The sequence below is a fragment of the Mycetomoellerius zeteki genome, unplaced genomic scaffold (assembly GCF_001594055.1).
Source record: "Mycetomoellerius zeteki isolate Tzet28-1 unplaced genomic scaffold, Tzet1.0 scaffold174, whole genome shotgun sequence".
In the NCBI taxonomy this organism is placed as follows: Eukaryota; Metazoa; Arthropoda; class Insecta; order Hymenoptera; family Formicidae; genus Mycetomoellerius; species Mycetomoellerius zeteki.
The window spans coordinates 1,115,389-1,128,247 of NW_017256696.1; the positions used below are offsets into that span (position 1 = coordinate 1,115,389).

The 12,859-nt window shown below is 31.0% G+C and overlaps 1 protein-coding gene across 1 annotated transcript; it reads right to left on the reverse strand.

Annotated features, from left to right (window-relative positions):
• Positions 1-7,242: 7,242 nt before the first annotated feature.
• On the reverse strand, positions 7,243-11,790 carry LOC108721539 (facilitated trehalose transporter Tret1). The gene is made up of 3 exons (XM_018446134.1): positions 11,449-11,790; positions 8,616-9,492; positions 7,243-7,847 (listed from the first exon to the last, which is right to left on the reverse strand). Exons 1-3 carry the CDS (start codon positions 11,612-11,614, stop codon positions 7,376-7,378), a joined length of 1,515 nt encoding a protein of 504 aa, XP_018301636.1. The 5' UTR covers positions 11,615-11,790; the 3' UTR covers positions 7,243-7,375.
• Between the last annotated feature and the right edge of the window lie 1,069 nt (positions 11,791-12,859).

Below are 12,859 nucleotides of genomic sequence, written 5' to 3' on the forward strand. Positions count from 1 at the left end.
TAAGTTTTTGAAAGGCGTAAATAAATAGTAAAATTTTATTTAGTGTTATTAATTAATTGATATTAATACTTGGTGTTGTTAATTATACATTCAATATTTTAGGGTGGTAATAAACTTATGTTCAAGTTCTTTCGAAAATATACTCCCTTATCCATTTCGATATTTTAATGGCGACTCAATAGTTGATGTTATAAGTAGCAAGTCATTTGTTACTAATCCCGCACGAGGTATACAAACGTGGGATATAAACAAGGAATATAAATCTCTGCCAATAGGTTCCCTTCGAATTTTTCGGAAATCAGGTTATTTCCCTTCTTATTAAATTACCGCTTTTTTCTTCTAAATTGAAACAGAAATAATTAGTCCGCGATATTAAGTGACATTCGAGGAATATTAATACGCCAATTAAAGTGACATTAAATTTAAACGATGAAATATGACTTACGCAGGGAGAATTTTAAGCGCGCCGATAATATATAAGACGCTGTTTTGCACCAATTTCCTGCATCTGGTCCCTGAAGCTAAACATTTTTCCTAACCGGATTCTCGGTATTCAACTATAATATATATAATTCAGAGCGGAAAATCCACGTCGCATATTTCATCATCGTAACATTAGTGACATATTAGTTTTGTCATTTATATTCGAATAATATTATGATTTTGGGGTCGCCCTCGATTCTAACTTATATTTTATAATAACGATGATGAATTAGAGAGATAATTAAAATGTGCATCCTTTTTGCACGATGTGGCTAATAATGTTTGCGATTCATGAACGTATGGTTTTGGATATATACGTTTCTCTCAGACTGCGCCACACGAATTTCAGAACTTATTGGAATAGTACTCTCGGAAAGTATCCGGACGTACATTCCCACGAGTATAAGGCAAAGGTATTTTCGTTGCGCGAGTGATCTTGCAATAAGTTTCCCTTCCAGCTCAAGAGCCAGGTAGGGTAATTGAAATTGTGTCAAGTAAATGTTACGATTTTTTATATGATGTGATTTATTGTGTGAAAATTTTATTGAATAGCTTTTTCAGATTGTTTATAATAATTAATAGTTACAGTCGTAAAATGATTTGCGATTATTGCGACATCGAAGTGCCGTCACACTCGATTTTCTACTTCTTAAAAAAATAGTACATATGTACTATAATGCTATAGTAGGTAACGCATAACAAGGAAGTAATTTGCAATCATTACAAACTCCCGCAATCAAATGCAGCTGTTGCACTGCAAGCAATTAGTACACGATCATTTTCATGGTACGTCACATCCATTTATGTACAATTTTCTCTCTAAATATTTCCCAAATCCTATCAGAGCTGTTTCGAAATGTCAACTTATCTTTACTTTAATTCGCAGAGTAAATCTACAATTTTTATGAAGTATAATACATAGTTGGAAATTTCTGCTAACACATTTCACGTCTTAAACGGTCCATCCAAATTTTTATACTAATTTAAATTTTAACATAAGATGAATATGTTAGTAACATACAAATAATTATACAAAAAATTAATATAAAAAATATAATACTGACACAATCTGTAAGCAAATTGTGGAAGCATATTTCTTCGATAAAATTAACATTTATAATATGTTAAATCAACGCACATACACATTTATATCTTTTATTCATTTATCCTAGAATTCACGATTTGATAAAGTTTCTACTTGATCGAGAAGTAATAAACAAATCATTAAAAGAAACATCCGTTTCAACTATATCTTTAAAAAATGCACAGTAAGCTAAAATTACTGAAAACATATATATATATATACTTCTTTTTATTCGCCGACCTGTCCTTAATTAATATCTCTTTTATTGACAACTCGACATCTATATTTGACATATTATTCACCCATCTCGCCTCGAAACGAAGAATAGGACGTTTTTTTATTTATTAGTTTTGAAGTTCGACAATATTTATACATGTTTATTTACGTTTACCTTTGATGATCAATAATTCATTAGTATCTAGATCTATATATGGTTTGCGTTTACTAAATGTACAGTATGCGCCAAAAAAAATGCAACTCTCTTTTAATCACTATTATGTCTGCTGAGTGTGACACAGTAACGCAGTGATTTCAATTAAAGAAAATCATATCGAATAAATATTTGGTAGGACAAAATATTTGTGTTATAATCAAATTTGCCCCCGTCCACTCATTTTATTTAACTAAACTGAAGTGTTAGTTATGAGAGTCGCATTTTTTTTGGCGCATACTGTATATATTTCCAGTCTTCATGCTGGCCTTTTATCATTAATCCCTATTCATATACGATTGATTGAAAATATTTCATCTTTTCATCATTTCTGTATGCATCATGTTCCGCGTAATACTTTATTTAATACTTTATTCAAATTATTATCATGAAGTTTCTACTGCGCGCACTGAAAATATTCCGTGTAATTGAAATATACAATACCTTAATTATACTGTTTGATAAAAAAAAATTGAAACGAGACTAGTGATTTCCCGTCATTTTTTTAGACAAAAAATATAAAAATAACCCTTTTGTAATTTGAATTGCAAATTTCCCTAAATTATGACGTGATAAAACAATTGGGAAAACAGATTTGTATTCAGCAATCAAAGAATTATAAAAATGACTAATTTTGCTCTGGTGTTGTGAAAATGTTACTTTTTATCAAATGGTATTATTATGTATCAGTAAAATTATCAAATAATAAATTAATTTTCTTTTTGTAACACCTTATTTGTTTGTTGCTTGTCTCATTTTTTACATATTGTTCAGAATTTACGTTTTAAAATTACATTATTTTTGTTATTTACTCACTTATTCATGACTCATACTCACTTCTTATTTTAATATTAAGAAATCTTAAATCAATTAAATAAAATATTCAAACAATGTAATTACGTTATGTTAAATTAACCATCAGATACCGTTAAAAATTCAACATAAAAATTTTAATTAACAAGGATCCATTTTTACACAAATACAAAATATTTTTACTGTATATAATAACCCCATGTGTAGTATTCCTATTTTTAAGATTAGAATTGTTGCGGAACGCAAATATATTTTTTTTTACGCTTTTGTCGGGGAGGGGCGGAAGAAGTCATTAGCGTTGCGAGATATGATTCAAGAAAACCTCTGCAGCTTTGTTGTGATACTAGAAGATTATATGTAACAGCTGCGCGCCCCTGAATATGCATCTTGATGCATGGTTTGAACCTTGTCCCAAGGCATGATGCTTCGTAATATTTCTTGTGAGATATAAGCTACTGATGTAAGATACGACACGGTACAATACATCGTTTTCGCAACATATGTGTGACCAGCATTACGGTTTTCTATTCGTGCAAGAATGTAGTTGTAACAATGAATTGTGAAATATATCTCGTTCTTAATTTAATATTCAAGGAATTTAGATCGAGGACGAAATATTATTCCGTATTTATAAACACGGAATAGTAGATGATTTTCGTGGATTAAACGCGATGTAAATGTGTAAATTCTATTTCATTCCTCTAACTTGTTATAGTAGAATATAATTTATTGATTGATTTTATAACATATCTACACGTAACTTAAATGTATCACACGATAATCATAAGCAGAACTTTTTATTAACATGAAAGTATCAAAGTTCTGTTGAAACGAAAGTTTACTTGTACTCATTATATTTTGAAAAAGACGAGTAACATATAATATATTGCGAAAAAATATATTTCACAGCCCATTAATTAACAAGGAAAGACTGTTTTAAAAAAGATGAGAGACATATAATATATTGCGAAAAAATATATTTCACAGCCCATTGGTTAACAAGGAAAGAAACCTTCGAAATATTCTTTATGTCAAACAAGACATTTACTGGAAAATTGTGGGTATATAAAAGAACTCTGACAAATCGCACACTATTTTCTCAATAAATATATTACGAGACGATCGAAGCATTTTTATAACAACAATAAAAAGCTTGTCGTTAAAGAGACGAAAAGACGGATATGCCGGATATTGCTTTCCACATCCATTCTTACGTGTCCAACCGTTCTTACAGCATGTGATTACAACTTCTCTTTCATCCACCTCGCGCGTCCTCCCGCGCTATAATAGTCTTCAGAGACAGCGGAAAGGGACAACGAAACTCCACAATGTGGAACGTCATCAGCGGGACTTATGAAGGATAAGTTGTTCAAACCTCCGGAAACCGAGTCCTACTTAGGATTTATAGCACCGCAAACTTCTCATCTCTCTGCAAGTGCTGATGGTTGCTCATTTATTTATGTCTTCATAAAGGATTTCGTATTCTTTCCAATGGTAGCATGGTGGCTATTATATAATCTTACGTAACGCGCAGAATTATTAACATTTTACCCTTTTTTTATTGATTATTACATGAAAGCGTATGCTTGATTAATAGGCGTATTTTTAATGAGATAATAAATATATTCCTCGTTAAAAAAAAACTGAATATTCGTCTCGCTACAAAGATTTATCTGGACATCGTTTCTTGTTGCAGTTTTTTAAATTTGAATATTAAACATCTTGATAACGAAGTCAAGATTCTATTGAAGTAAGGACTGGAATAAAGCATTGAAATCAGAATTATCTTGAAATAAAACCGGAACTTTATTTAAACAAGATTTTAATATGCACGGAACGCGTAATTATTATGTCTAATAAAAGGATATAGCGCAATGAGATTTTTGTTAAAGAAATATTTACTTTGATCTAGTCGAGAAATTTCTAGGTAAATTTTGCACGTGCAATTTTTCAACTTGCTGCATAGCTCTTAAGAAGATTGTGATTTGCTTCGTTTCACAGTCGCAATAACGGAGAGAGACAGAAATACAGAAACGACCCTGAGAAAAATTTCTGGTTGAAGATGAACAAACCATAAATTTTGATCATACACGGAAAGAACGGTTTTGCTAAAGTAGGTATCTAAACATTTAACTAGATACAGATCTGAAAATAAAATTTGTTAGATCATCAGAATAATTACCTATGCTAGAAAGTAAAATGTTAAACCTTTTTGTAATATTGCTCATTATGTTTGAATTCTATATAATAATTTTGATAGTCCAACAAATTAGATTTTCAGATTTGTATCTAAATTAAATTGTTAGATACTTCAGTAAAATCATTTTTTCCGTGTATCAATCAAAATTCTAATTGAGATAACCAGATTTCCAATTATGATGACTAGAATTCTGATTGATATGATCAGGGTCTATTGATTCATTCATTTTCAATCAGAAATTTTTCTCAGTAAAGGATTTGCATCAAGTAAGACGATGTAATGATGTTAAAGTCGATATCAAGGTAAAGCACACGCTACTGCGGAAAGCAAATCCCGTCACAAACAGGATTTCTCTATTGTAAGCACTTCCGAAGAATGCACGGGGAATAGGACTCCTTTTACCTCATTATACTAACTTGGTATCTAATAGTAATCCCCTATTGTGAAACTTAACGTAATATCTCTACCGGTGACCAAATTGCCTTTATATCACTTGTTATACCCTGCTGCAACAAGTAGCGGCTGTAGAAGACAAATGGATTTAATAAAAATCGATGAGAATTTATTTGACGATTTAATTTATAAAAATCAGGGATTTTTTCAACAATTATCAAAAATAAAAAAAAGCGAGTTCATAAATTAATTAGTTTAGAAAAAACTAATTGGAAAATTTATGTTAAATTTAACACATCTCACGTGTTCTAAACAGGCCACCCAAATTTTCGTATTAATGTTACATGAGATGAATCTAAATATTAGAAAGTAATATAAACATTTTTATATAAGTAATACAAACATTTTTACATAATTTTTACATAAGTAAAAATTAATACAAGAATGTAACACTTTGATATAATTTGGAAATAAATAGTGGAAGGATATTTTTTCAATAAAGTTAACATTTCTAAAGTTTTAAATTAACACGTACATTTATTTTTTATTTTAGAATTTGTACTTTTAAACTATATTATCTTCGTGTTATTTGTTTACTTAAAATTTGTTATTTTAATATTAATAAATGTTGAATATTAATTTAACATAGAATATTAAAAAATAATAATCACATTATACATATTAAATCAACATTCAGATAAACATTTAACATAAATTTTAATAAGGATCGGTTTAACACAAGTACAAAATGTTTTTTACTGTGAACAAACAGATCGAAATAGTCGAACTCTCAAAATAAATTATGGAATTCAATTAAGCATGTATAAGAATTCAGTTAGTTCGAAACTTGTTTATAAAATAACATAAATGGATAATGAAATCAACGACCATTTTCAGTATCGCCTTTGCGAATTCTAAGAGATGCAAATATTTGCTCACTTCCGTTACCGTGACTCGATAAGAAAGGTAAATGCTATTTAATAGCGTGAAAAGAGTTTGTTGCATTATCATTTGTTGTATTGTTAATTGACAATATTAAGGAAAGCTAGAAAATGGGTACAACATTTTTCTATGCACGATTTATGATTAGCACGAAAAAGAAAATTAACGTTCTTTTCTCCTCTTATTTCTCAACACATTTGTATTTCTCGTGACAAACGTGTAGCGCGTGACATCCAGTGAATGGAATTCACTTTAACTTGGATGTTAGTTTGTCGGTAACATTGTTTACGATATAAAAAAATTTGTTAATTTTATAAAGAAATAACTTAATATTAATTACAATACTATATGTATAATTATAAAACTTGAAATATTTTTCTAGAATAATAAGATTATCCAACGTATAAAAATATAAAGAATTTTATTGAAAAATATAAACTTTCTTTGCATCTGAAAAGTATTCCAAAATAAAAATTTGAGAAATTTAAAAAAAAATAATAAAATTATGTAGAATTCTAGGAACTCTTAAAATTTATATAAAAATTCTGCAAAATTAAAGAATTCTAAAAAAAATTTTCACTAGAGGATAATAATATTTTATAAATAATTCTTGATTAACTTTAATGAAATGATTATGAAATGAAGTTTCTATTATATAAAAAGACATTTTTTACAATTTTAATCTTTCAAGTGTATATACTTACATAAAAAGTGTTGCGTAGATATACCTACACATCAGTAGCTGTGTACAACATTTGAAACTCTTTCATCATACAATTATTACATAAAAAGTGGAATTAATATTCGCTTATGATAAATTATTATATATTCTTATAAAAAAGAAAAAATATAAAACACATCTTTCCCCCCTCTCTCTCTATCTGTCTGCCTGTCTGTCTCTTTCTCTCTCTCTCTCTCATTCTCTCTTTTTTTTCTTCATTAGCTATTAGAACTTTAGCATTTCAACCTCTGCCGACTTAATTTCGGCGCTGCAAAAGTGCGATAAGATGACCGCAGGATATCAGTATTTTCAGACCGGTTCGACTTGACATTCCGTCTTCGACTTTTGCCTTCGTTTGAGCTTGCTTTGTATCTCCTGCAATGTCTTGCCCTTCGTCTCCGGCACTACGAAATACGAGAAAATCACAGACGCGGCAGTGAAGCACGAGAACGTCCAGAAGGTCATGGCTTGGCCCATCCTGTACTCCATGGTCGGGAACAGCTTGGTGACGGCGAATACTAGGCTCCAGTGCACTACTATAGACATGCTACTGGCAACACCCTTGGTTTCCGGCGGAAATATCTCGCTTATTACCGTGAATGGCACGGACCCGTAACCGATCGAAAAGACAATGTTGAAGAGAGCGAGGTTGGCCAGTGGCAGCCAGCCAAAGGTGCTCATGTCATTTCCTCCATCCTTGAGCTTGAAGTAGTAACCCAAGACGCTCAGACAAATAGTCATCATTATGCCGGATATTATCAGAAGCGGCTTTCGACCAAATCTGAAGAAAGAAGAGACGGGATCAATTTACAATCGTCATATTGCTACTACATTTAATTTTAAGATATTTAGAAAAATTCATGAGATGTTTTCGTTCTTTCCTTAAAATTCGAAGTTTAGAATTGAATAAAATAACTCAATTCTTCACATAATATAAGAATAAGAAGAAAAGAAGAGAAAATAAGATGAAAGATATATAAGTAGCCCATTGACAAAAGTCGTTATCTCCGTCTAAATTTTTTGTGAGAACAAAAAGACTTGTATAACTTTTCTCATTTAAATTAATGAGATAAAAAAATTTTTTTAATTAAATTTATTGTTTTAATTAATGAAACAGTGTATAATATATGGCATGAGAAATACAATTTCCATATATTTATTAAAATAGAATGCACTCGGCTAATTTTCAACTGGAGAAAAAATTTTAGTTTATTTTAGACCAAAATGTTTTTTTTTATTAAATATAATGACTAATTTTCAACTGGAAAAAAAATTTTAATTTATTTTAGACCAAAGTATCCTTTTAAATATAACTGATGGATACAACTGCATTTGTACTAATAGAGATTTGGGAATTTAACTTCTTTAGAAATTTGACCTACTTTTCTCCCTTTGTTTCATACAGTTTGTATCGGTTTTAGTATAATACATTTTTAAAATATTTATTTCAAGAAGCTAAGGAATCTAAGGATTTTAACATCTAATTTTTTTTATATTTTTAAAGAGATTCACGGAAATTCTAAACCGATTTGCGAATATCATATCTAACCTGTCGATTACGATAGCGACGAATATCGTCATTACGACTTCAGTGAACCCGATAATGATGGTCGCTAGAAAAGGATCGATCGTACTGTTTGCCGCCTGGAAGATATTGACCGTATAGAATAGAACCGCGTCTATGCCGCACAGTTGCTGGAAGAACATGAGTCCCACACAGGTGATAGCAGCCCTACGTCCGGCTTTGGTCCCAACGAGATCCTTGAGGCCGCCCGACAAGTTCTCCATCCTGTTAACATCGTCTTGAAGAACAGCTATCTCTTCTGTGACGTCGTAATGCGATCCCCGCAAGATCGTTAGTATTTTGATGGCCTGGATCTTACGATTCTTCTGTACCAACCACATTGGCGATTCCGGTATAAAGGGCACGCCCAAGACGAAAGGTATCAGAATGGCGCAACAGGCAAGGTTAAATATTACATAGGAGCAGTATGCGCCCGCCACGTATGAAAACATGATCCCCAAGGAAAAGAGCAAGGGAAATAATGCACCTAAGGCACCACGAATCGATGGCTGGGCGATTTCGCCGGCGTAGACTGGTACGAGGACACAGACCGCCCCGGCACCGATCCCACCGATGAACCGGGCGACATATATACTGTTGAGGTTCCTAATCGTAAACAGAGTGAACCAGCATACAGCAAACGGCACAGCTGTTAAAAAGATGGCCCATTTCCTACCGATTCGATCAGCGATTTTACCAGCCGGCACGGCACCCACGATGGCACCCAGTGCCAACAAGGATGTTATCGATGAGATCTGATCCTCAGATAGTTCCGGAAGGAAGGATTCCGCTGATGTGAGATATGGCAGGATCGGCGACGTCCAACCAAGCGTTATGCCGGTCTGCATGCCACCTAGCGCGGCTGCACATGAACAGCACGCTCTCATCGTTGGAAGAAAGACTTTTTTTTAATTTAAAGGAATTATTGCTCTCAATACGTGAGATTTTTTGTCAGTTAAAAGAAAGACGACGTCAAAAATTGTTGAAAATTATTCAAGATTAAAATAATACTAAAAACGTCTTTAAAAAACATTTCATTTCGCTTACTTATATTTTATTAAATTAACAAGTCTATGTTTGATTCATTAAAGCGAAGCGTGTTGAATACATGCTAAATAATTTAATCAATTGAAAAAAAAATATATTTTGCACCCCATAGTAGAGATCTCTAAAGGATATCATAAAAACATTTAAAGGACATCCCTTTTTCTAAACGTCCTAAGAATGCGTTTGTATATTTCTCGGATAAACTGGGACATTACATAACAATAGTGGAAGAATAATGAACAGAAGTTTTATCGCGACAAATCTCTTATTTATTCATTTATCAAATTCCATAGGAATAAGATAATCACTTGAGGATCACACACATTCTCGTGATAAACATTGTAGATACAGATAAGTTGCTGATTCAATTGTAGGCAAGTCTGAAAAGTCGACTACTTTAGATATAATATCGATATCACCGCGAGACAATCTGTCGACTACATTACACATACATATATTATGCAACATGAGAGAAGGAGTTCAATTTTGTGATATTGATCTTATTATTAGTTAAATGATCGAGTTTCTTCGGATATTTATACATAAGGACAGGCTATTTATATTCTCCTATTCTAATTTTACAACATTTTACAAAAAGCGTAGCAATCAAGTTACATGCAATTTTAATTTACTTTAGTTTTTATCGCGTTCTTTTTGACTTATCGGCACGAATGCAATGATAAAATGTATATGTATACATTCTCGGTGGTTTAAATATTGTATTTTATCGCTATGCAATGTAACAAAAGTGTTATTTTTTATTTTGTTTATTATAAAAATAACTTCACAAAATTTAACCACTTAAAATTTGTTGTTAGGTTTCTGATAAGGAAACATTATCTTACACAATATTGACTCCTATTAGTATATTGAATCTCTCTCTTTAATCACACCATAATATCCAAAAAACATTATAATATCCAACTATTAATATATTGGACATAAAATCATATTTTATATAATAGAAGCTAACGCAAAATGAATTACATTTAGTTTTGAGATTGAACAGGTATTACAATTTTAATCAAATGTAACATGAATTATAAATTAGCGTTATCTTTAATTATATTGAATTCCGCATATATTCCATTATAAAAATTTAATAAATTATACACCATTGATAAGACAAAGGAATATCTCTCTTTCATCTAATTTTTATTCTAAGGAGGACGTTGATCAATATTTCTCGTCTCTTACGTGTAATTTTTACTCTATAAAGATTTCGAGTTTCAGTAATTGATTTTGACGCACCACAACATGATTTTTCTTTTAATAAAGCACTAATTTGACGGTTAGGAATGAATTTTATTGCGAGTGTAATAGAGTACAATCCATATTACTTATAAAAAGACACGATTACTTTTCCATTGTTCAACGGAGCAAGCTTTATCATTATTAGCTCACAATAGAGTTCATGTCCACAATAATTCAAGCTATTTAACTCGAGCTTTATTTATCGCAGGTTGCAGTCCATCTCTTTTAATTTAAGGAATATGAAGGGGACGTCAATTAAAACGTGTTATAAACGTGATTTTGAATAATAATTAAATTGCCAAGAATATTACATTGTATTAGCAGATATGTCAAAGAAATCTACGTTTCAATATATATCTTTACAGAAATTTAATTTAGTACTAACTAATATTTTGAAAGATAGTGATTAATTATTTTGTTTGTTAAAAGTACTTTTGTTCAATGTTTAACAAGTAATTAGTCACTATTAAATTTCTGTAAGTATTAAATAAAACAACATTCACCTTTTCTTACTCACCGCACAAAGTGACTAAAAACTGAAAGCGCTTTTTTCCCTTGCTGAAAGAGCCCGAATTATTCGACTCTTGTGACACGTGAGGCTTTTCTTTATCCGACAAGGTAACCAAAAGAGATTTTGAAATTGCATCATCGATGCGTGCCGTCGTACTGGTGTCCATCGTCATTAGGAAATGGAATTGATTTAGAAGACACGAAGAGAAAAGAAACGATCTTCGTCGCGAAGAAATCAGTTGCTCGCGTAAATCAGTTTATCACGAACGTGATAAATAGTAAACTGTCGCGAAGCAAATAAAGACAAAAAATCACGATCTATACAGCGCCTCACTACCCGTTCTTTGGCCCGCTTGTTACACCGATGCACGTAATATATCGCTTCATCAATTTATATCTCGAACAAACGCTTATCACTGCATCGTTCCCAGAAAAGTGCCCGATACCACCCGCGTATCGTTCGCGATTGTTAGGGATGCCGCGAAGGCTTTATCTGCCGCGTATGAAAGATGATATTACTTAAAATCGACATGGCTTAAGAATGAGAATCTGTCAAATATAAGCAAAGAATACGTTCTTAATTGAATCTGTAATACTGAGCTTTTGTTTTTCTCTGCAGTCTGCGTTTTTATATATATATATATTAAACGTATTTATCCTAGCAAACATATTTATCTTAAGTAGCAGTTATCTTCTATATGAATTTTATGGCTCCATTATTCAGCTTAAATTGGAGTAATAATGAAAAATTGAAGTAATAATTTTACAGATTTCAAGATGCTACACGGAGAAAATTTTATATTTAAAATTACTATATAATGTGGTAGAAGCAGCGGACCATCATGTAATTATAAGTTTAAATGCTATAGCCATTTTTTTAAAAACAATAATATAACGTAATTTTTACACTTTTTCATAGTAAAAATTTTTTATTACAAAATCAAAACTTGTTGAATAAAAGTTGAGTAAAAGTTGAGTAAAAGTTATGTCGGAACATTATTGTGAGGATCCATCCGAAAATACAAGACATAATAAAATGTAATTTAAAATTGTATTAAAACTTAATATAAAATTTTCTCCGTGTAGTAGTATTAAAATTAAATTATTAGCATTAAAGATCTAATTTAATTTGTGGGGGGGAATATTATTATTTTTTTATTTGATTGTATTGCAAGTCAGAAAGTAATCGAAGCTCAATGAATGCACTCACAATTAATATTATATATTGATTATTAAATAATGTAATTTTTATATTTAATATCTCACTTTAAAATTACAAGAAAATAACGAATCGTTATTTTTTAAATAACGCGTTACTTTTTAAAATTAATAACTAGTAACAATAACGAATATTTACAAAAGTAACGGTACGGTAATAAGAATTTTTATGAAGTAACGTTCCCAACCCTAAGACAGGT